The sequence below is a fragment of the Seriola aureovittata genome, chromosome 10, assembly GCF_021018895.1.
Source record: "Seriola aureovittata isolate HTS-2021-v1 ecotype China chromosome 10, ASM2101889v1, whole genome shotgun sequence".
NCBI classification, from domain to species: Eukaryota; Metazoa; Chordata; class Actinopteri; order Carangiformes; family Carangidae; genus Seriola; species Seriola aureovittata.
Window position 1 is genome coordinate 16,859,763 of NC_079373.1, and position 25,692 is coordinate 16,885,454.

The 25,692-nt window shown below is 40.9% G+C and overlaps 1 protein-coding gene and 1 long non-coding RNA gene across 3 annotated transcripts in view; one reads left to right on the forward strand and one right to left on the reverse strand.

Moving 5' to 3' along the window:
- Positions 1-25,692, forward strand: part of pamr1b (peptidase domain containing associated with muscle regeneration 1b) — a 55,978-nt gene that overhangs the window by 19,865 nt on the left and 10,421 nt on the right. The window contains exons 1-4 of one of the 2 annotated variants that reach the window (XM_056388411.1): positions 14,205-14,427; positions 21,822-21,998; positions 22,903-23,028; positions 23,548-23,662. In XM_056388411.1, the coding sequence (XP_056244386.1) occupies positions 14,268-14,427; positions 21,822-21,998; positions 22,903-23,028; positions 23,548-23,662 (578 nt within the window). In that variant the 5' untranslated portion in view covers positions 14,205-14,267. Of the gene's footprint in view, positions 1-14,204; positions 14,428-21,821; positions 21,999-22,902; positions 23,029-23,547; positions 23,663-25,692 lie in introns of those variants that run through there. The other variant, XM_056388412.1, reaches the window with a different exon arrangement.
- Positions 17,388-21,811, reverse strand: LOC130176958 (uncharacterized). The gene is made up of 2 exons (XR_008828935.1): positions 21,594-21,811; positions 17,388-18,002 (listed from the first exon to the last, which is right to left on the reverse strand). It is a non-coding gene; the product is annotated as an uncharacterized LOC130176958 (long non-coding RNA).

The window sequence follows — 25,692 nt, forward strand, 5'->3', positions numbered from 1 at the left end:
TGCTGGTGCATTCCTCCCTGTGCTTTCCTCATAAATCCCACAGCAGTCCCGGGAGGGCTGTAACACAGAAAGCTTTCCTCCACTAGTCATGGCTGTCTGTGGTCAAGCGCTGCAGTGACACAAGAGAGCCCAGACCGTCTGTCATTCTGTCCGCAGCGACACAGTACACCCATCACCGGCCGTCTGACCACGCCGCAGCTGTGATATAATCTCGGGTTCTCTGCGTGGTGCCTGTCTGCCTGTGCAGATGGACAGATGGACGCAAAGGTAGACATTAAGGGATGGGGACGGAGGAGGAGAAAGTGCAGTGGGCTTCTGCCACATCCCTTGTAGTCTAAGGTTAATTCACGCTGAGCAATAACTCATAGGTCCCCTGACACTTTGCAGCACTCTGTTTCCTGGACTGAATAATGAATGTGCAGGGCTTCCATTAGCGTTGAAAGCTACGATTATTTCACAGGGCCTGACAATTACTCATACTGAGGGACTCAGGGACAGGGCGGGGGGGATCCACGGGGATGAATTCATCGTCTCCTGGTTTATGTGTGTGATAAAGATATGTGTAAGTGAATGTGTGTTCTTTGGACGTGTGTGTGCCTGTATGTGTTTATTCTAAAAAAGGAAGTGACTGGAGCGGATTATAAGAAGGAGGTATCTTGGTTTAATTTAGTATTCTAGTGGTAAGAATGTATGCACACTGAACTGTCAATACCTGCCTTGAATACAGGAACTGGGATATTGCCATCTGCTCAAGAAACCCAGCGTGTACTCCTTTCTACACAGAACGCTAGAATGTGGCTGTGGTAAACTTGCAGTTGCGGATGTACCATTACAATAAATACTCCAGAGACAGACAAGACATTTCTTTTAACTACTGGTGACAGAGACAAAATCTTGTCAGCACTTATCTCAGCACTAAGTCTTTGGAATAGGGCATAAATTGCATAAAATGGACTTTATAGTCGGCACACTAGTTTCTTGGCGTCTATTAGCAGGCAGATGCTGCTGGCGTTGAATGTGAGACGGTACGCAGTTTCACTCTCAATCATTGTATTTCTAAGATGACGCAGTTTTTTAAAAAGCCCTGCTGGCTTTATCTAGATAGAAAGCGGAGTCTCACAGGCGGCGAGAAGAAACAAGCAGCCTATGCAGAATCAAAAACGAAGCTGTTGCTACAAGCAGAGATCCGCTGCACTGCTAGGACCTGAGCATGGCACAGAGCCACCAAGCTGCTGCCCTTTTTTCCACCATTCACTGCGGTTTCATTAGCCTGTCTTTGCCAATTTCCTGATATGCAGGCTCAAGGTTTTTTTTTTTAGCAGTGACTGGTCAGTTGCAATTTGCTAATGAATGGGTAATTGTTAATGAGTGCAGTATTACTCCCTCAGCTATGGAGAATAAGCAGGAGGCCTGGCTTATTGATGTACTGTACTCCTCATCTCCATCTGGTTTCCATGCAGCAGCGGTTAAATAGGGGGTTTTTGAGCGAGCAGAGGAGTGGGCCATTGAAATTCAGTGCTACACAAGGGAGACCCTCTTACAAGAGTGAAATCGGGAAGGGAGGAAGGAGATGTACTGTCGAGCCACTCGATTAAAGAATCAGTGTCCAATCTCCTGGATTACACCCCCTGACCTGCAACACCAAATCCCCTATTAAATAAGTCAAGAATTGAATTCTTTTTACTTTCCCATCTGTTAACTGGCTTATTGACTCAAGTGTGCTCAGTGCTTTGTGGCGAGGCTTGCCTTTAAATTGGCTAAAGGGAGAGCTTAAGAACATCTGATCATTATTAGGTAAGTCATGACATTCAAATCCTTGGTGTATTTTTTTTTCAGATGAAATGCGCCACGTGCTGTGGATTTGCCACAGCGCTTGCAGGGGGGGGTCACACACGGTCAGTTAAGATTAGAGATGGTGGTTGAATGTCCTCCTAACATTTCAGCGAAAAATTTAGCGGCTTCAAATTTAATGGGCAAGCAGCGTGAAGTGCTTGCCCTCATCACATCGCGCTGGAATGAATCTTCTGCATGTGAGGGAGGAGTGCTGCGGTTTACATGCATCTTCTTTCTCAATTCCTCCACGCCCTCGCCAGATTTCAAACCAGTTTGAGCAACCGCTAATGAAAAACATTTAGCCTTTTCAGCATGTGGCTCTAACTTACAATTCAGCTTGGGGAAATTTACTGTGTAGATGGTAAAGCTAGTGGTATGAATAAAGACAGTCTATATTTCTCATGGTTAAATTCAGATTAACAGGCCTGTGCAGTGCAGTATTAATATCTGCTCGCCATATGCAACGTACTATAAACACATATTATTTGACTGGGAGTTATAGCACCAGTCTGCTTCTTTGTGCTATCATTTGGCTCTGATGCTTCAAAGCCTTAAATTCTGCTTAGATGTAAGCTGGACATGAGTTGAAAAAGGAAATGCAGTATGCCAACAGAGAGCAGTTCACAGCTTGATGGTGGTAATTATCAGCCTATAAGAGCTGCCGATATATGGTACATTGATTAAATTTAAATGGTTGATTACACTTTTAAAACATCTTAGGAAAAAAAAAACAGCTGGAAGCATCTGAAAATGCTTCTGTTATATCAACCCTAACATTTCTTCCTGCCAGTTTACCCCCTGTTTACAGCTCCTCAGCTTCAGTAACGATGGTGTTGGAGGGTTAAGGGAGGGAAAAGGTCAGAATCCTGGGCACAAGAGTGACCCCCCCGGCATCTTGACCTTTTTCTACCCAAGAGGCTGGTTGTGTTGACAGGACCCTGGTGGGGGGAAGGGTAAACAAACGAGCCACATGGAAACGACTCCTAGGCAACCGCTGCAAGTAAAACAAAAATACGGAAAACCTCAGCTTACTCAGAACTCACACTCGGTCTGTCGCTCCAAATTAGCAAGCAGTGTAGACTGTTTGTGTTAGCTAGATCTTATAAAAATAACAAAGCGCAACTCAATTCAAAGAATCGCCATGGTTTTGTAAAAGTTTGACTTAGTTTTAGTTCCTTTACTTGTATGTAGCTGTATAACTGTGCTGCATAAATAAGAACATCCTGCTTGTCCTTCTGAGCCAAACATCAGTTCGACTGGGTTAACAAGTAAGATTCCACCATTTAAAACCCCAGAGAGGAGACTGAATGCTGTGGTCATTTGATATCGGCTTTATTTAACAGGAGGTGGGCTATAGAGTGAAAGTCTGATCATTTATGTCTGTGGCCTTGTGGAACAAGCCTTTTCCATAGGCCTTGATGTTGAGTGTATTTTACTTTCCTATGCTTCACTGGTGCCTGGAATCTCTAATGTGGCAGATAGACGCACACCACTGATAGATTTGCGTCCCTTGGGACAGGTTTGTATCACTGTTGGCTGTCAGCGCATACATTATGCCGTTTAAGCAAGAATGATCACTGCTATTAACAACAAAGCGGGCCCAATTGAATAATTTAAGTAGTGGGTAGTGGCAGTGGCTCATTCCTGATAAAAGAAGGGAGTGGAGAATTGATCAAACAGCCAGCCCTAACCCAGCTGTGGGAATATAAATAATAAAATGAGATCAGAGGGATTAGTCGTGGTGCCCTGTTCCAGTCCAGTGCTTGCTACTTACATTCCTCTCCCACTGAGGTTCTCGCTGTGGACATCTTGATTCCACTTTGCTGCGTGCAATGGCAAATCGATATGTTCCATAACAGCTGGAAGCGGGAAGGATGGGATGTGGAATCCTAGAAAAGTGATGTGCTGCGGTACATGATTAAAAAAAAAAAAAAAAAAAATTGTTTTCATCTTTTCACCTTGATGTGTACAGGTTTTTGTGACTTGGCTGCAGTAAAAAAGATATCTTCTTATCCACATCAGGCCTGTTTATAAGTCTTCAAAGGCTGCTTGAGATTCATCTCATGTCTCCTTTGAAAGGCATTTCATGGATTTGTAAGCTCTGACTCCCTCTAGAGGGAGTAAGGTTGCACAACAGAGCATAAACAACAACATGCTTCCTCCTATAAAAACTCCCACTCCCTTAAAATATAGATTTATGAAATTCCTAGCTGACACCAAGTTTCAGCAATGAAATGAAAGAACACAAAATGTTGTGTTCTTTAATTAATATTAGTTGACAGATTGGGTGTTGAAGTCCAAGCCCAGGCTCCTTGTTCCAAATGAGGTTTTTGGCAATCTGTGCTCACTGCTGAATTATGCAACTACTTCTGTGTGAATGTTCATTTTTGTATAAATTTTAAAGAATTGTTCACTGATCTATCTTATGAATATCCCGCCAATAAGTTCAACCACATCCATCTCTCTGATTGAGTTTGCAGGATAAAGACAGCAGACATCTAGTGTAGTCTGAAATGTCATTTTTATGGTCATGTTGATAGTCTTTGCCAGTTTACTCTCACAAGAACACTGGATCAACTGACGGGAGGATGAAAATATGCATTTACATCTTACAGATGAAGGCGAAGGTCTCCACACTCACATCCCAGTTGACACCACACACTGTGGCGTGTTCTATCTTGAGCTGTAGGAGGTTAGACATCAGTATGAGCAATGCATGATGTAACAGATCTGTAAGGGTAAATTTATAAGAGACGGAAACACTCAGCTATCAGGAGGATTTATCAGTTACTTGAGATCATGGTGCTATTTCTGGCGAATGTCTTTAAGTATCTTGGTATAACAGGTTTTGATCTAAGATAAGATTTCTTTTTTTTAACTTTATGGTTATTTTACTTGAGGATTGATCCCAGATAAGTGATTCCCCCCCCCCCCCCCCTTTGACATTTTACTAATTTAGTCCAGGCCTTTCAACATCATGGCTTTTACACTGAAAGGTTTGGAATAAGAGCCATGAATCTGTGAAGATCAAAGTGTTTTTTGAAATTAACTTTTATCTTTGATGAAGTAATGAAATGCCGACGAAAATTACGAGTGCAGAGCCAATAATGTTGATACTGAGAGTGGGTTTTAATTTTTCTGAAATTGTTAACAATTTAAAAGACCTTCAGAACAGTCTCTGTTCTTATTTAGTTTCATTTTCTGGTGCCTTTTTTGTCTTAATTGCTCCTTCTTTCTGAGTCTTTCATGGACACACATGCACGCACGCGCATGCACACACACACACACACACACACACACACACACACACACACACACACACACACAATTTCTGCCTCCCTTATATAAATCTAGACTCTATATGTGCCTATTTCTGAAAATTGACACATCACAAAAGCTGCTGTATGTTACATATAAATCTATGAATCTAACTAACATGTCAGAAATACTTATATATAAATTAAATATACTGTTAAATGTTTACTGATTAACTCTAAATTCACTTACAGAAATGTAACATATTGCTCTGGAAAATGCAGTGACACATAATGTCTCCTTTGAGAAGGGATGAAATCTGAGAATCTGATATTAAAACCGACTCAGTGTTTGTCATTTAATATCTAAAAAGACAGAAGTTTGTTACATTACACAGAATGGCCCTTCTACCACAAACAAATTCTCCCAGTACATCCAAGATGTTTTGGGTGCCTTAAACCTCCTGTGACATGTGGTTTGCGGGGCCATCAGAACCTTTTCCCACTTTACCAAACATTTATGCCTTTTCATTATTTGCCACAAGAGGCCGCTGTGCACATATTGTCTTTCCTTTGTAGAACTTTGGCTTAAAGAACACTTGGAGCTGTTTTATGTCGGCTGCTGTTATTGCACTTTTTGCTTTTACAGTCCAAGCAAACATAACAGATAAAACATGGTGTTAAAACAACAAAAGAGCGAGAAACTGGAAGAGGGAAAAGATAGAAAAACATTACATGACAACAAAAACTTTATAAGGTACACCTGTAGAAAACTAGTGCAATCCAATAAACAGCTCTGCCATGATTTAATTTTAGAAAGCTTCTAAATTTTCAGTGCTGACTGTGAGAAAAGTGATAACTCTGCTTTATCACGAGGTGGTAGTGGGTGGTGGTGTAGAATTGGACTGTGTTATATTAAGGGGGTATTTTTAATATTTGGTCCACCCCATTTGCATACATTAGGGGGGCATAATATTAGAAGCACGGCTGTCATTACATGCTGGTCAACTTCATAATAGGCTACTGTAGAAAAAAAAAATTGCATTCATCTCAGAAAAGCCATGACATAGCAGTGAAACCAGGACATAGATGGTCAAAAGCCAGAGAGCAAAAGTGTGTTTTAACCTTTTTAATTCCAGTTATGGATGCGTGATATTGTTATAGAAGTATGAAGATACATATTTTCATCATTTTGGTCAACTACTGAAACACCTGAAAAAAGTTATTCACATGGACTTACGTCAAAATTCCTCATCTTGTTGTGTCTGATTTAATGTTATATTCCAAACATCAACTCATGGACCCAGCTTATATGCACTTAGTGAAAACAACACATAATCTTATATGTTAGACTTGCACCTGCATATTTGGGTTTCTCATAACCAATGTTATTATGGAAGTATTTAGGTTTCGCAAAACATAGCAAAGTTTGAGTTTTAATTGCTCATACTCATGCCATTTATGATTTTAAACCCAATACACATTCCATGTTATTATTCATATAGTACACATAATCTCAATATTGGAGTTTTTTTTTTTGTTTGTTTTTTTTCCTGTCTGTACCATATCCCATTTAATTGCGCTGAGGCATGCTACGTGGTCAGGCTTAATATTTGGCACGGTAGAAAAAGAATACCACCCTAGATCCAATTTTATTATGATGGCTGCCCTCGCATAAAACTAAATCCAAAAATTGATGTGACTATAAATACACACAACAGATCAAGTATAGAGAGGTTGGAGCTCCACGTCCACACCCTACATCCCGACATCCAGCACAATGCGCACGATCCTCTCCCCTGTTTGTTTTCCACTTGAAGCATCATTAAGTGGCTCTGTTCTATAAAACCGCGAATTCTTCCCGTCAAGTGTTCCATTCCTCACGCAAAATGTCACTGAGAACACGTTGAGATCACTGGCTTCTGTCTGGAGACTCCTCCAGAGCTATAACCAAGAGAAACGAATAACAAAACACCGAGATCAGAGAGGACAAAGTGCTCTCCGGCAGGAAAGTTGGAGAGGAGAGGGAGAATTGGAGCATGGAGGTGATGTGCTGTACAAAGTTGGGTGTCTGTTAATGGGCTTTGGGTGGTTGTTTTCTGCTTTAAAGTAGCTTAGTGGTTCCAATTTTGGTCTCTCACACTGACCTCACTCAGCCCAATTTTTTCTCTCTTTTTTTTTTTTTTTTTTCCTTTCTCCCACCTCTTCTGTATCTCTCTGACCAAACTATTTCCACCACAGTGGCACATCCTTGGTTGTCTCCTGTGTACGGTGACAGGAAGGGGATAAAAGAAAAAAAAAGAAAAAAAAAAAGATGATCAAAACAGAAACCTAGTTGCCATGGTACACCAAAACAAACTCTCTGCATGAGACGCTTGTCTGGTTCATTGCCCATGTGGCTATTTTTTAGTGGCAATGACACAACGGCAAGGGTCACTTTATGATAAACACGGATGAAGGGAAGGAAATGCAATTATCCAACAAACAAAAGCGGAGGCAGGTCTGTAGGACTCTGTGTCTCATGTCAGAAACCTTGTGACTCCCTGTTGGAACCAGGAGTAGATGGAAATTCTCGTCCTTCCTCCTGCATACCATGCTTTCCCTCTGTGTCTTCTTTCATGTCCTTCTGAGGTTTGCATTATAAGAGTGACATTTTTTTTTCTCCCAGTGTGGTTCTGTCTTCTGAGCAGGGAGCTTTGTCAGCAATTACTCAGGGAGCTTCCAGTGCTACTGTAACCAGCTCCAGTCGCCCCCCCGCCCCCCCTCAACAATTTAATTTTCAGAGTTTTGTAGCCATGCTTATAGACCTCACAGCTGGAGTCTACAGTCTTCCTATAAACTTATATGGGCTTGACAAGATTTATGATCTTCAGAGCTGTTTGGATGACGGCATGAGTCTATTCTGAGACAAATCCCACTCACTATTGAAAGAGAAGGTGACCTACAACACACATTCAAGGGGAGGGCACTTCTTGTTTTATTGGACAGTGTTTGCAATAAGTAACTAAGTTTTCTGGGTTCAAGCTTTTAAATCTTGATTCAGCAATTAAAAACCAAAGTAACATGTGTAATAATGTTTCTGAAGTTTGCATATACCGGCTGACTTTACATTTGGCTCAGCATGGATTCACATGAAAAGCTGAGGTCGGCAGATATTTCGCACATGCTGTAATTTGCATGAGGTCGTTTCCTATTAAAACTTTTTCTGGTAAAGATCAGCTATGGTCGCATTCAGAGAAAAAAATTTCACTTCAAAGTTCCTGAAATAGATTTTCAGGCGATTTACATTATACTCACACTACAAGCAGTGGTGACTGATTGGACTGTATAGGACGTTCCATGGAGGTACATATGGAAGAGTTCATGCTGCATGCTGGATATTATATAGGAGCAGAGCTCACCAGGTCACACATTCATGTGCATATGCTCAGACATGCACACCATTTCTCTAGCATCCTATCTATAGACGCCCTTGAGGGTGCTATAATAATCTTTACTTTAATTTGGCTCCCTGCTGTTGCAATCTCCTGCAGATGGACCTTTTGCTTTGGGATTAACAGGGTGTAATAGGATGTGGAATCCAAGTCTTTGTCATTTCCACCCAGGGCAGCCATAGCTGCATAGCTTCACTGGGTGGAGACCCAGGAGGACAGATTTAGAGCTTCATACAAAGTAAATGTATTTGACCTGACTTACTTTATAGGTTTATGTAAATCAAAGCCAGGCAGGGACAATTTAGAGTGTGACTTAAAGGCATAGAGCGAGTACACGTGAGGCAAAACTACTTTAGATGTCTCTGAATAGATTACTTGAATATAATATGCATCTCGAGCATTGAAAATGCTTTGAAGTATTTGGAATTGGATGGGCATTGACAATAATGTAATGCAATTCTTGAGGCACTGCATCTCACTTGATTTAGCTTGACATACCTATAGGCATATATATAATGTCTTGCAGAAGTCTGAGCTTCATATGTAAACAGGGCCAATAAGTTCAGACATACCATTCATTACATCCTAAAGTACATTAATGTGTACTTTACATCTTCTTCTATTATATTCAGACTAATTTGGACTCATTTTCTCTTTCACTTAATGTCACGTAATTATCACCATGTCTATCTATCTATCTTTTCTTTTTCTTCCCTCCTGCTCTTTTGCATAATAAAGAAAAATGACTGGTGAGGTAAAAGGACAGACATGCCTCCGCTCCTCTTTAGGGACAGATAATTATGCATAAACACAGTGGCTGAATGCAGAGCAAGTAGTTAACCTTAAAAGAGTTCATAAAAACAAGCTGTCTTCATAAGTGGAGTGCTCTCTTTAGAGTGCAGCGCATAAATGAGAGCATATTTGGTGTCCAGTTTGACACTGTCCTGCACTATTAAGTTACTAAACTGCACATCGTCATGGCACTCTGCTGCAAAGCTGGCAACAGTTGTCGCCGGCTTTGCTGAAAAGCTGCTGCAGGCATCTGTCTTACCTGTGAAGCAGACGGCCTAGTTTCCATCCACAGCATCTAAGGCAGACGGCAGGTTGTGCCATGATAGAGTGAGACCATTAACTGTTGGAAAAAAAAAAAAAAAAAAAAAAAAAGGGCGCTTGTGTTTACTCTGTGTCCACTGTGTAACCATAGAAATGGAATGAATGTGTTGCCATGATTAGATTCTGGTGGATTGAAACCACATGGCTCCATAGTCAGACACCTTGATTTTGCTCTCAGTTAGAACCCTGAGATATCAAAGACAACGAAAAAACAAGTCAAAGCTATTAATAATGGACTGATCAGACAACATTTTGGGACTACCTACGATTATAAATAGCCTCCAAAATGCCTTCTGTAACAAATGTGCAGTCAACAGTGGATTTCTTCTTGCTTGTCATTAAGTGTAATGGCCTCCTAGGTAATTTGTTTTGCCCCTGCTACACCACTTCCTACATGTACTAGGTAATGAGATTTTACTGTGGGCTGTGGGCAGGGGGCCCATTCTTTTTGACCAACCACAGTCACTGTGGTGCCAAATGAGAAGCCTCTATAATGCAGCCAACGATGAACATGATCTGTGGGTCATGAGAAAATGTTTCCCTTTGGGAGAATGTGGCTAATACAGTAACATGATGGATGAAGGTCTCAGCGGGCTCCTGTTTGTGTGGCAAGGTGACCAAAATGATTCTCTCCCATAGGGCAAAACAGATACTAAGAACAACATGACAGACTTGAGTTTTATGATAAATTCAGCATGTTGCAACTATTGTCAGACATCATTTTGTCGCTGCCCAGTGAAAAATGTGTATCTTGTATCTTGTGTAATTTTGGTCATTTTACATTTTCAGAAAAATTGGCACAGTGGTTTTAGCCTAAACGCTCAAGAAGCAATAGTTTGGTACTAATCCTACAAATCAGCCATCTGGGACGCTATGAACTACAACGAAATGTAAACAATCACAATGTTAGGTTTCAAACTTGATATCCTCATCCTCTCAGATTTTTTCTTTTTTGTGTTTCACTATGTAGATTTACATAGCTGTGGGACTTCAAAGATGCACAGCTTTCCCACTATCTTCTCTACTGTAAAATGATCATTTTCATGACTTCTGGTTCCCATCAAAGACAGAATCCCACTGGACACATGTTGTGGAGGTCAGGCTATTTGGGCTCAAAGTCCTATTTAGTTGAACTTAGGCTCTCTGGCCTTGCCTTGCACAATGTTGGATGTGCGATTTTGGTGTGAAAGCCCTGTAAGTACTCCTTTATGTTTTGAGGAATTTCTTAACCCACAAAATTCCCTGAAAGAAGTATTGTCACCAAGATGAAAACAGGGTTGTTTTTCTTCATTTATTTGCTCATGAAAAATATATGTTTTGGACATACATGATGTTCATAGCACGGTGGCCTTTACTTCCTGAAAGTGGCATTCACCAGCAGTACTCACAGTTATTTTAAACTTTTAAAAAATCCCACACAAAAAAATAAATAAACAGTATAATAATATCTACTGTCACATATGTATAAGATGTGAGTGACACTTCCTATATTTACTCATTTGGCAGATGCTTTTGTCCAAACTGACTCACAACTGAGGGATCATGTAAAGAAGTGCACAGAAAATGCATAGTAAGTGCTAGTTAGGTATGTTACAATGAGGTTCTTTCGGAAGAGATTAGTTTTAAAGAGATTCTTGAAGATAGAGAGGGACTCTGGACTCTGCCCTGATAGCATTCAGTAGCTTGCTCCACCATCGGAGAACCACAGACAAGAACGGTCTGGACTGTGATTGCTTTGTGTGCAGCAATGGCAATACCAGACGACATTCCTTGGAGGAACACAGTGGCCAAGAATGAGCATAAGGCTGTATGATAGAGTTCAAGTAGATGGGTGTAGACCTAGAAGTCACCCTGAAGGCCAGCATTAAGTGTTGAATTTGATTTGGGTGACAAGTTGCCCATTGTTGGCTGATCGAGGACCACACAGGCTGCTGCATTTTGGACCATCTCTAGGGGTTTCACTGTACGTGAAGGGAGGCCCGCCAGAAGGCCATTGCATTCTTTAGATGACTTTGTTATGTGTTTAATTAGGAACACATATCTTATATTTGTGTGAAAAAAATCAACAAGTGTAAGACTGAAATTGTATTGATTATGTGTTTAAATTACATAGTGAGACAATGTGTAAGTGTACAATCAAAAAGACATCAAAAGTTGTACACTCTTGGTGTATGCAGTCTACTCTGTGTTCTTCTGAGGCAGAGTAGACTGCAGCTCCCGACCCGCTGAAAATACTAAACTAGTGTCCGCATTAACCTGAAAGTCTTGGGTTTCACATAATAAACTATTAGGCATCTGGACAAACAGTAGAGAGGTGGTGAAAGGTGGATAGAAGTTGCAGCGTGGCAGGCAATATTTCCTTTTCCCCTCTCTCTTGCTTGGTTTTGCTTTTTTTTTCTGAATCCAACTGTCTCTATTCCTATTTCCTCTTAATACACTCTCTTGATTTCAGTCTGTTTTTCAGTTTCCCTCCCAAACACATACACAGACTGGAGCACTGCTCATTTGCCCCTTCTATGGTCTAAATCCTGCTGTTTTAGGAAACTGCCAAGGATATTTGATTCTCCTGCTCTCAGTCGTTTGATCTGTATTCCCTTTTAGCTCTTGCATGCATGCAGCTTGGAGTCCCAGTGGGCAAAGAATAACAAATGAATTAATTCCAGTGATGCATCCAGCTGAAATAAAACACACCCAGGAGATCATACAAAATAACAAAAGAAAAAAAAAAAAAAAGAAGTATCTTGAGCTGTGTTTTCCCTGGCTACTTTTCTGTTGTTATTGTAACGTCTTCAAAGTTTGAAAGCAGCTTTGCAATCCAGGATAAAACTATGTAAAATAATTTACGCCACTATTTGATTTGCAGAATAACTTTAACAAACATATTCAGATTTATAGGGAATTTAATTTTGTAATTTGATACAATTTGTTTTTTGAACAGTATATTTATGTATATACACTGTTGCCCATAAAGTTGGAATAATTTAGTTTTCAGTTAATTGTGGTTTAATTGTGGTTTCATTTTCATTGTGATATGTTTGGAAGAGATTGACTACTAAAGTTTTGAGAAGATATTCACTTTATCTGTCAAGAATAAATCACTTTGTCACAATCATTTCATGGAAAGAGGTAAATAATATTTTATTCCAACTTTTTAACAGTTTATATTAGTGCATTGTGTCAATCTGATACCGTATCTGTGTATAATGTTGTAAAGTTGTTACAGGAATAGTTCGACATTTTAGGAAGTGTGCTTATTCGTTTTCCTGGCGAGAATTAGACGAAAAGATCAGTACCACTCTTAACACGCAGTTAGCAGCTGGTTAGCTTAGCTTAGCATTAAAACTGTGCCAATTCAGGGGTTGCATCTTTCGGAGGACGCAATCTACGAGGCTGTGGCTGTTCACAGCCACCCACCGTAGACCGTGAAGGCTGAACAGATATGATACAATCTGGCGTACAGAGGATTTTCACTTTGAGTCACTAGCTGTTCCCGCCCTTACTGTTGCATCACAAACTGCGGCTCCCGTGGCCTAGCAACCTTGACAACACATAACTTTTTTTCTCACAATGCCCTTTGATTTAACTGTTGCACCGTTAGCTCTTGAACTGAGCTGAAACCGGCGCGCAATGAATCTTGGGATAATTTGGGCCATGAATGGCCAACCAATTGAAGCCTTCATTTCCAAAGGTAAAGAAGGCTGCATTTGAAGGAGCCTTCAAATCGGTCTTCACATGAAAACTCAGATCCGGCCCATGAATTGGGACACAGCTAAAGAGTGAAAACAGGGGGAAACAGCTAGCTTGGCGTAGTCCATAATTAACAAAATACCTAGTCTCTCAAGAAATAGTCTGGCACATAACCCTAATTTTTCTCCTTACTTTTTGTATAGAATCATCAAAAGTGAAACAGTGTAAATGAGCTTTAGAGGTGTTGGTAGGTAGACATAGACTTAGTGCTAAGCTGAGCGACCAGTCTCCTTACTGTAGCTTCATATTTAGTGCACGGACAGTAGACTGGCATAAATTTCTCAGCAAAAAAAAAAACAATATTTTCATATATTGCTAAATATCAAAGTGGTCTTTTAAATATTACAACAGCTTCTGATAGAAAGCTGCTATTAAACACACAATGCTTTCTCAGACTATACACAGCTGCATTTGCAAGCTTAGCTAGGTGTGAACTTGAATAACATTGGACTCAACATTTTTTAGACATGAACCCATAAGTGGTGAAGCACACATAAATTCTATCACCACATCATTGGCCTTTAAAGTGTGGCCGGCACATTGTGTAGAACATAAACTGGTTGTTATGTGCTTCCCCTCATATTGTGTGCGTGTGTGTGTGTGTGACACCATAATGAGTTAAGCATAAAGTGCTGGAGCCTGCTTTCATTCACGAGTGGTGACGTCGTCCTCTGAGCGGAGTGAGGGGAGTTTTTGGGAGACCACTGCAAGTGGAACTCCTTGCGAGGCTGGGCTGTAATCTGAAGCCAAAGAGAGAGAGAGAGAGAGAAACTAAGAGAGAGAGAGAGAGAAGGAGAAATGGAGGGCGGGGGAGGGAAGGACTGAAGGGCCGAGAGAAGGTGATGTCAGCTGAGTTCAGAAAGTAAACAGAGTTCCAGACTGCAGCATGCTGTCTGCGGGACGGGGACTGCAGCTGGGGCAAACCCACGGGGGCACCCACACAATCCCCTGGACCAGCACCTTTATCTCTGGGAAGGAGGGCTGGTTCCTCTTCATCTCCCTCTTCATCTTCATCTCCTTACCCCAAGCGAGAACCTGGCCCTATGGTAAGACATTGGCAAAGACTTTACCTTTACTGCTCTTATTTTTCCTCCCTCGCCCTACCTCACATCCTCTTGGTTTATGTTCTTTGTTCTCAAAAAGCCGGCATCAGCACTCTCTCCATCCCCTCTTCCCTTCAATCCTTTAAGAGCACAACAGCACTCAGCAAGGCTTGTGAAAGAAGACCCACAGAGAGGCAGTGATGTAAAAACTACCTTTTTTCTTACAGAGGCAGCAAAGAAAAACAGCACTGACAAGTTTGTGCAATCTTTGTCTTTACAACTTTTATTTTGAAATACAGAGTGAGGGTTTGTCCTGTGTGGGTTTGTTTATTGTCCCATTAAAAAAAAAAAAAAAAAAAAAAAAAGGGCTTCGTGAGCTTCACACTCCTTTCTACTCGTTTTAGTTATTCTTTCTTTTGTGTGAAATTAAACCGAGGTTGTTTTTGTACTCTTTAAAAAAAAAAAAAAAAACCTTGGATGTTGCCACACATTCCTTAAGGTAAAATGAGGCGGTCGGAGTCCTAATAGGGCTGTTGAATCTTGGCACTTAGTCCCATTTGTGCCAAAGTGTTCAACATTGACTCTGCCTGTTTACCCTTAGTGACCACTTGATCTACTGCAGGAAGACATGAGTCATGTTTGAGTCAATCACGCTGACTGTGGTAATGTGTATACCATGCGCCATCTCCAAGACTCATAACCAACCAAATCTCTTTGCTCTGTCTGATTCCCCTTCGCATGGTTACCACACAGTGAAATAATACCTTCAATTTGTAATGTTGGTGAATGTGGCAAAGGGCTGGGTAGAGCACAGCTGTGTTAAACCCCAGTGATTAAGAGAGTTCTGGCAGATTTACTTACTTATGTTGTCAGCTGAGTTACTCCCAGCACAGCTTGTTTTGTAGGAGTGTATAATCAGCTGATGATAGATCTTGTCTATTGAGCAACCTAAAATACTCTCCTTTTTTTCAAAGCATAGCAGAGGTGTTTATATGCAAATCCTACCTTTATGGAAATGTCTGTTTCTGCCTGTGCCTGTGTTTATATGCATTTGTGCACGTTTTGGCTTTTTTTTATTTATGTAAGTTTTCCTGTTCAGGATCCCCCACCGACATGGATCCTGAGATCTTCTGTTCTTCTGACACTCTCATCATGGTTTAACTTTAGTCCACAGGGAGGTTGTCAGGGCTTCTGGGTAGTGGGCAGTGGGAAACAAAGACATTAAAGCAATGATATTAGAGTGGAGTAAGTACAATCTTGGCACAGAGTTTAGTTACTAGTAGAAAAACATGGCCACGTTTGGAAAAATAGTGTATTAGACATCAGACCCAAGAGTTCATTCCAAGTTTAGGGGCTATATCTTGAAAACAAATGTGCACATCTCAGACTCCTGTTTGACCTATATACTGCTGTGTGTACATACAATTTCACCAAAGTGGATAATAGAGTGAGAGGATATTTCATTGGGTTTGTGGTACCGGAGGGAAGTTTATTTAAAGGACTTTACAGGATGGGCACTGGGATCAACGCTACACTCAGATACGCAATGCCCACAGAACTCCCCTGGGAGTTTCCCTCTTCAATGATAGCTAAATCGCTTCAACCTCAAAATACCAGACAGCTGCTGTGGGCAGTAGGCTAAAAGGAATAGCCCATACGTGTACACACATGCACTCACAGCTGCTGTAAAAACAACTATGTTTCCATGATACATCAGCATGAAATAAGAACCGTTTTGTCAGGAGGAAACTATGCATTCAGTATTGGACTAAACATTTTTATTTTCACTTTCTTTCTTAACTTTTCCGAGTTGTCACTTCATTACAGGAGAGAACAAGTATGACCTAATGATGTGGCAATGGCCAAATACAAATTAAATTGTCTGCATTACTAGATGCTACCAGAGATAAATGAAAAAATTTTTTTTTTTTTGTTATTTCAGTGAGCTGAATGTTAAAGCAAAAGTTTGGAAACTATGATTATATGCTTTCTTGCAAAGATTTAGATGAGAGGATAGACTCATCAAGAAAACAAAAAAGCATTGCCAAGATATACAACTTTTCTTTTACGAGATAATTCAGTCAAACCTGCAGAGCAAAGATAAACCATATCTAATAGACATGACACAGCCACAGCATTGTGTCATGTTTTTGGTCAGCCAAATGTTGCGTGAGTGAGTGATAAGGTTGGTCGGCCAGCCAAGTGTTGGAGTTTCCCCATTGGTCATTGCTCTTTCAAAATAATTTGGCATTAACAAGCAGTGTTGCCAACTCAGTGCCTTTGTCGCTAGATTAACTGACTTTTCAGACCCCTTTAACAACTTTTTTATTTTCAAAAAAGCACCTTTTGGATGAACCTTACCTACTTTACTTTTTGGACAAATCTACATTTCCGTAGAAGAGAGTCGCCCCACGAGTGAGTGGACGGACTTTCCCTCCGCAGGCACACCTCTCTATGCTGACCACACGGCAGCTGACGTGAATGAGATTCTAACTTTCTCCCTGAGTGATCATTTTACAAGTAAATATAGCCAAAATCACAGCACAGCTGTTGTCTTTAAATTATATGTAGTCTGTGATGATTTTGTCAGACATGACCGATGGTTAACATGTAGTCTACATTTGGTTGCAATTGAGTCACTATTTCATACTTGTTCTGTTGTCTGTCAACAGAAACAGAAAAAAACATGTAAATGAGGAATGACAATGAGAACAACATTTGCGAACTCACTTGTTGTAAGATACTGCATATGTGAGCACAGAGAGAAGGAGAGAAGCAAACAGATAAAGGGTAAAACTGGCTGACTCTAGGCAGAATGCAAATAACCTATGGTGCGGTCCAGTCCAGTCATATACAAGGGTTTGAGTATGTTGAACTAATCCTAAAGGCAGCACTTGGTTGTGAATGTGAACTTCGAAGAAGTGGATGCTGACACAAAATCATAACAAACAAAAAAGCAGATGTCGACCTTTGAGGTTTATTCTTAGCTGAGTTCAGAGGAAGTTTCTTCCAGAAAATGATGACAAAGTGGCTGGAGCTAATGCAGGCTTATGAGACACATGCAAGGTCAAATTCAGCTCCTGCAGCACATTTTGAACGCAGTGTATCCATTTATGAATAGTGTTGGTTTCCTAGGGCTTGTGAAAAGTTGTGTGCATCTGCAGGCTATATATTTGAACAGAGTAGATAAGAAAAAAGGCAACAAAACTGAACAACAATGTGATGGTTTTCTATTGTTTGCCTGGCAGAAGTCAGGGTTTGTTGTGGCTCTCCTTCAGGTTAGTGGGTCAGCAGGGGAGTAAGGTCAGACGCGAGGTCACAGGATGTGAATTTCCATGACCGCCTCTCTGACCGCGCTAATAATAATGTCTCTGTCAGTCTCTGGATCCACATCAATGGGTTTGCAGCCGAGACATGCCGGTTAACAAGCTGGACCTGTGGCTCTTCCGATTGGATGGAAGCCCTTTGTGACACATGGATGTCTCCACCAAGCAACAGGGCGTCTGTTATGATGCCTGATTTTCATTTTTCTGGCCTCTTGACATTCATGTTGAGGTGTACATGTAGGAGCACAACATCTGGAATGGAAAAAGCAGATACCACTTACATAAGACAAGAAAAGCCAAACAACCCGCACACAAAACTCTGCACGCTTAGCTACAAAACCGAGGGAAAAAAAAAAAAAAAAAGTTTGTGATCTGCTGTTAAATTGTTTTTGTGGCTTAGTGCCAGTGTGTTCTCTCTCTCTGTCTGTCTCTCTCGCTCTCTCTCTCTCTCTTTCACACACACACACACACACACACACACACACAAACAGACAAACACACACACACTAGTACTAGTTATGTGTGTACTGTGGAAATATGTAGACACCATCGCATACCAAAAATCAACAAAAAAGGAGACAGGTTGGATAGGAAGGGTGCTAGACAGAAATGAGGCACAGTAGGGAAGCAAACTTTGGTGTCGGATGAGCGAGTTACGTCTCCGACAACTGTCAACACTTCCAGCTTGTGATTAAGTACAAGCCAGGGGCACACAGCACAACCAAAGTCTTGGGTTAAATTGCAGGTCTGGAGAACAGAACATAATGATAATGGTGATGGTATGACTTTGCCATTTTTCTCTCTCGCGTTCAAATAGTTTTTCACAGTGTGTTTGCTTGCATAAAAAACATAAATACAACATTGTGCACCTCGTAATGCTTGTGCAAACGCCCACTCGCTTAGGTTTGCCCCTGTGCACGTGCACTTCCACACCTGTTGAGACCTTCCCAAACTGCTGTAAAATCCCACTTGAAATTGTTGCTGTCCAGTCTGTAGTTACCTGCAGGTGTTGACCTGGAATCCTCACAGATGTGTTTTTACAAGGCAGTAAGCTTATTGCTCAAATGAATAAATAAGTAAATAAATAAATAGCTGGGATGCAAGTCAGAGCGCAGTTATGTAAAAAAAAAAAAAAAAAAAAAAAGAAAAAAAAGAAAAGATCTTCAGTTGCGTTGTGTGTTGTGAATCAGTAAACACTCGTTAAGCGGTGGGGATACCAGTCCAGAAAAATAAATGAAATGCATTCCAACATGCGTCCAGCACTGGGGGAGAAATCTCTAAGTCGCGCTCCAGAGAAGAACAGAACATCCTTATCAGCAAAACAGGAGGTCAGCAAACTAAATCTGTACACATGTCTTTAAAGAATGAAAACTCAGCTGCTTGTGTTTATTTACCTCAAGGAGGAGTATAGAGAAAAAAAAAAGAAGCTTGTGGTAATCTGGAAACGAATCCTATCACAATGCATGTACTGTCATGTCACTGACGGTCTGAGGTCTGACAAAAGATCATTTTCCAGCCTTTGTTATTCTATTCTAAATCAGGGCCGTCTTGTAGGAGTACACTGAGGGTAAACCCCGGGATGTCATTTCTCTGTCGAAGGACTAGACGCACAGCAGCGACCCATGTAATGACATTACCAGACCAGCTCATAAAGTCTTTTGACCCTTTCATGTTCATGTCCTATAAATCAGGTTTCATCGTCTCTGTGGCCAGTGTCCTTTACAGACCTCAGCAAGGAAGCAGAAAAGCTGTCCCGTGAGGAGGGGAGGTGTCAGCAACTCTTAATCCCCTTGTGGCAGGCATCACACCTTTTAAAAACTGTTTTCATCCTGCAGTAACGGTCACTGCAGGGCAACCAATGACGGCGGTTTACATTCTGAGGAGTAAGCTTGGCTAGTAACACTGTTGACAATGGCCTCAGTCCATCCAGAGTCTCCTGTTTGACATTCACGTCCAAATTGTGTAATTTGGGTCATATTGCAATCATAACAAAAGTCATAGTTGTTTGAAATGTAGGTGCTTCCGACTGCGTTTTAATGTATGTAAGTGAAAGCAGACCAGTCAGGCTACTGTATTCAAACAATTAGCAGCTTTAAAAACATGATATCACTGGATGTGCTGCATTGATTTTTTTAAACTGGGCGTCGTGAGTCTGACTGTTATGGGAATGCAATCCAAGTACTTTTAAAAGCATGGACTAGACTTTTCGTTGCATCTTTTAAATTGATTTTACTGAGATATTACATATTGAGGAAAAGTAAGAATGTGGCTGAACTTAGGCTTTTACTTTGGATCAAAAAAAGTAGCTGTACCACTGTTTATATGTAGTTGTACTTTTCTCACAGTATGGTGCATAATACCCTTTTTTGCACTGTGCCTTCTTCTTGTCACAACGGATCTCTCTCTAAACATGCAGGCCATGCCCATGCAATGGATTTTTGTGGTTCTTACACATGGTCAAAATAAATCCACAAAAATGACAATCTGAATAGAAACCATGAGCTTCTCTTTTCTCTCTCTCTCTCTCTCTCTCTCTCTCTCTCTCTCTCTCATGGAGACAGACCAAGCTAAACAAAAGAAAACTTTGAGTCAAAAACAAAGCTGAGAGGTTGTAAGTTTACTTTCGTTTTTAACTGTGTATCACTGCTGGTCAGTGTGACAGCGTGGTCATTGTGGAAGCGACCGGTGTATATGGCCCCCGTGACATTATATCAGCCCTTAGATCTACCACATGCCATGGCACAGAGAGCGGCCTGACCCCCATGTTGTCACAGGCGTGCTGCATGTGGTTTAAGGTCAATACACAAATGAAGCTGAGTCCATTTATCAAAAAAATAAATTACCCTAGAAACACACAGGAATCATAAAACAGCCTGCAACAGCTTTGTGACGCACGAACCGTGTCTTTAAGGAACGGGTATTAAAGTTGACCTAGTGGCATTGCACAACCTACTTTCTGTTTGATTAATGTCAGTGTGCATGTCATACCTCACTGTGTCTTCTAGGAGAAACAGCTGAGATGAAGGCCAAATTGAAGCTGGACCTAGATACAATTTATGATATCATTAATGTGGAAGGGCAGCAGGGACAACTCCTTCTTCATTCCAAGACATCTGCTCTTCTTCTCTCCTGTTGACCGTCTGCAAACGACCTCTGCTTTTGTGTGTCAGTGCATTTGTGTGTGTGTGTGTGTGTCTGTGTCTCAAATTCTTGGTTTCACCAAACTCCTATAAACAATCAGTAAACCTAGTGTGCAACTACGGCTTTACAAATAAAACCAGCATGCAAGTGTGTCTGTTTGTTTTCAGTGGGGAGGGAACAGGAACAATAAATGGTGGGAGTCTAGAGATGAGGGCAGAGAAGTTATTATGATTGCAGGGCTGGTGGGAGGGTTCGAGCAAACTGCTGCAACGTTGTGGTGCCAAGTTTAAAGTGCAGCTTGTGTTAGTTCTCTGTCCACATCTGCCACAAGAGAATTTCCACTTGTCTGTTTCAGCTTTTAAATCTACTGTTACATAATCATAACCACTCAGACTCATAGGTCCCTGAGTCACGGGTTTCCAGTCCAATGAAACATTGCATTTATTGAGCAGAAACTTTACAAAGAAGAAGGCCAGTGTTTACATTCTGGTTTGTACGGTTTTTTCTGAGTAATGATTCGATTCTGTTTTCCTTGACGGTGACTTTACCGTTGTTGCATGTTGTCTGATGTAAAATCGTATGAGAACACAGAAATGACTGAGAAACCTGCGGTCCCCTAAAGAGGAGCTTGCGAGCATATGGCGGTGGAAATAACCAGAGAGCACAGTGAGGAGCAGCAGCTTGGATAAACACTGAACTCACCAGAATTCTTCCACTGCTGTTCAGGTCTCTGCTGACCATAACCCATGTCAGCTCACATTTTCCCACAAGGCCAAATATTACATCTGATATACTTTCTCCGTGTTTGACTCCTCCTCCTCTCTATTTTTGTCCACTTATGTAATAATGGTTAGGTAAATAAATGTTTCCTGCTCGCTTTTTTGAGTGATATTGCTGAGTTGCTAACCCCGAAAGTATCGTCTTCTTCAGATTACAGGCACTTGTACAACCACTGTCCGGGCCCGGAATGGAACGTTATGTGCAGGGGCTGCTGCGAGTACGACGTGATCCGCTGTAAATGCCCACTCCAGGGGACTCCGGTGGGCTACGCTGTGCCCTGCTGTCGCAACGCCATCAATGAGTGTGACCCCTGCATTATCCATCCAGGTAAAAAACTTTCATTTAATTAAATCTTGCAAAATCTTACTTCATCAAACAATAAGGAGCTGTCAGAATTGAGCATTGTCTTTATAAAGTATACATCTGTTGAGCCTGTGAGAGTTTGGTCTATCTTGAGTATCTGCCATATCGTTTTTGCAAAACTAAGTGCTCCCTATCAGCTGCACAGCTGTTTGTATTGTAGCATAACAAACAGTGGGACAGAATGACTGAAAATAACTTCTGTATGTGTGTCTGATCTAATTTGTTTCCAGGCCAACTTCACATTGGCTCCCTCTCTTGAATTGGCAGAGTGCGGGAGTGTTTGAACACACTTGGAACTTTGATTTGTGAATGAAATGGTTGTGATTCTGTGTGTTTTTTATACTCAGAGATAAGCTCATCACTGGCAGTGTAAAGGATACAATCACCCAGAGATGCCTGCACACATATGCTGCAGCTCATGCATCTGAGTTCTTGTTTTCTCCACGTTATTTTCCTACATGCCATTCACCTGTAGAAGGACTGTTTTTCCCACAGTTTGAATGTTCTCATGCTTTTCCTTTATGGGGGGAAAAAAAAAACAGCTGTTGAGAATTAAAAGGGTACCTGTACATCACGTTTTACTGTTAAACACAAAAAAATGTAGTCCAACCTCAGCGAAGGGCCCAAGTCCCCATGAGTACATTAGTGTGTTTGTGCTTTCTACTGTAGTGAAAGATGAGCTTAATGAGTTTACCAGAGCGAATGTTAAGAAAACATATGTTAATTTAAAGTGTTCCCAACTCTGACAAGCAACTCTGACAGCTCTTTCGAAAGATTTAATGTGAACTGTTTGTTTACTTTGTATTCTGGCCTGTCAGCCTGACTCCTGCTTTACCATAATTTTTTCTGCTGGCTCTATTTCTTTCAGGTTGCAGTGTATTTGAAAACTGTAAGCGCTGTAACAATGGGACATGGGGCCCCAGGGATGACTTCTTCATTAGTGGCAAATACTGTGCTGAGTGTCGGCCCGGCTGGTCTGGTGGAGATTGCATGAGTAAGTCTCTTCATTCTCTTAATTACAGATCCTATGGTTTCACTATAAATGTTTGTGTGTTTTCTCTATGCTGTGTACTACATGCATTTTCCTTCCCTGCTGATTTAACGTCTGTGCCAACTTGGAAGGCTTCTCTATTCCCAGGAGGTCATATATCCAACATTCAGGAACCTCATAAAACAATTTTATATGTAACAATTGGACACTGACTATAGCTTTTCTCAATATGCAAATATTCCACCAAAGGGCACAAGAGGCATACATTTAATTAAAAGGCTTCTGAATGTCTTTGTTGCCCCTGTGTGTATTGTGTTCACACTTCTTTATGCTGTTGAGCACAACATGGGGCTTTTACAGTGTCTTTGGAAGCTCAAGTGTAATTACTTTTGGTTTGAATGGCATCCAAAGCAGCTGAATGACCCTCAGAATAATAATTATGCTGTAATTAACAACCTCTGAAATTTAAACAGCACCCCGTTTCTACACAACTTTCCAAAATGGAATTCCTGTGTGTTTCAGAGTGTGGGGGAGTGATCCGTAAACGACAGGGCCACTTGGTGCTGGAGAGTTACCCGAACAATGCTCGGTGTGAGTGGACCATACAGGTGGACCGTCCCTTTACCATAGAACTCAGGTAAAGTCATAAACACAGACAATCGCCTTTGTGGTTGTTTACTTGACCTCATTTCAGTGAGGTAACATGAGCAAGGTTAGTGATAATATTCTTTCTACTGTCGGTATACAGCTTTATTCTGTATCTCACTAATGCCAACATAGGCTACTGATGTTTAGGAAGTATAACATCAAAGCCTAAATGGTACCAGTGTAGCATGTTAGCATGCTATCATTAGCACTGTGTGTTCAATTACAGCTGAGGCTGATGGAAATGTCATTAGTTTTGCACGTATTTCATCATAAAAGCATTGGACGAATTTCAATGTTGATCTGGTGACGGAGCAAACAGAAAGACCAGTGGATCACCAGCATGATTAGGATTCATCCTCTGGGGATCATGAATATCTGTACAAAGTATCATGGAAATCCATCCTGAATTTTTAATCTAAGCGCTGGACCGACTGAGAGAAAGGCATTGCTATCCTAAGAGCCACTCCACTAACATGGCTAAAAATGACACAAAAAGAGTCAACAGCACATCTTTCTCAGTTATTCTGAATAATTCACAGACTTTGCTGTCAACAGTTTTTCATTAGAACTACTTTCTACTGAAGAATCCCTTTTAAACCATGGAGAAGTCCTTTATACCAGCCAGCAAGTGAACAAACAATAGCTGATATGGATATACAGCTTACAGATGAATACAGATAAATAAGTCTGTGGAAACTGAAGAATATAGCAAATCTTTGTCTCAATAAAATCCAAGTCACCACAGTTTAGTCCGGCATTATTAAAGCTTCAGTTTTTGCGATCTTCATTGTCCATCTGTAATAGTTATTAAAGGCTGGCCCATTTAAGTCAAATTTCCCCTCTGTTCAGATATTTCTGCAAGATGTATGTCGTGGACCGATGGCAAGTCTACAGCTGAGTTTGGAAACCACAACACCCTCTTTTTTCAGGAAAGTTATTACTTTTCAGTCCTGTGATAGCTTTCTATTTCTGTCATTTTCTCCATTACACATACAGCATTTTACAGGCGAGCACTCGTGCAGGGTTTTAACAGGACAAAAGCTCCATACAGTCAGATTCAGCCTGAGCATGCAGTGCATACGGCAGTGGTTTGTTTTGTGCATAAAAGACATTTAATGATTCCACATGTGTTTTTCTTGTATATATAAAGCTTTGCATTAAACGTAACAACCGTGAACTGTGACATACAGAAGATTGCAAGTCCAAATCCATTCTGGGAGTCAAATTTCAATATAGGCATGGTTGATATTCAAATGTCATATTTTTATATCCCTAGTTTGTGGCATAAATCCAAGAAAACCCGCTAGTGAAATAGCATTGCTGTGCTCAGAGATAGACTAATGGAAAGTTATACCTTTGTGTTCGAGCCACTGGGGAATTCCTGGCAGGCTTCACTTGTATTTATCCGTCTTACAGTGGCTCGCTATACAGTCTCATCACAGGCAACATATTTACTGAATTACAGCTGGCATTAATTGTTTGGAGATGCTGCAGGCTAACATTTAGCATTACCGTAAATTTCATTAGTCTAAGCTTCCCTGTCCCAAGGGTCTATGATAAAGGATAAAATGAAAGGATTTGGGAGCATGCCATTGTCATATATAAAGTTCATCAGTCCTTCATGTCTGTTGTGATGTTAGTGATGTTGTAATTGCCCAGAAGGGGAAAGAAGACTCCGTTTTGTTTTTTTCTAATCCAGCTGGCAGTCATCTCAATGTCACATTGCAACCAAACCAAACAGCTTATGAATTGAAAGTATTTGTAAATGTCTTCTAACAGTTATTATAGTCACTTAAAGTCGCACGTAAACAGGCCCTAAAACCCCTCCTTAAGCACAAGCAGGATGTTTTGGAAATAATGTTGTGCAATCGACATCTTTATTCAGCACTCATGGACATTTACCGGCCACAGATCTGAAGTAACAAGATGCTTGTTTAGACTGGGATTAGCAATACTGTTTATCAACAGTATTTATTGCCAATTACATAACTGTAATGGCAGTCATATGTGCACTTTGGC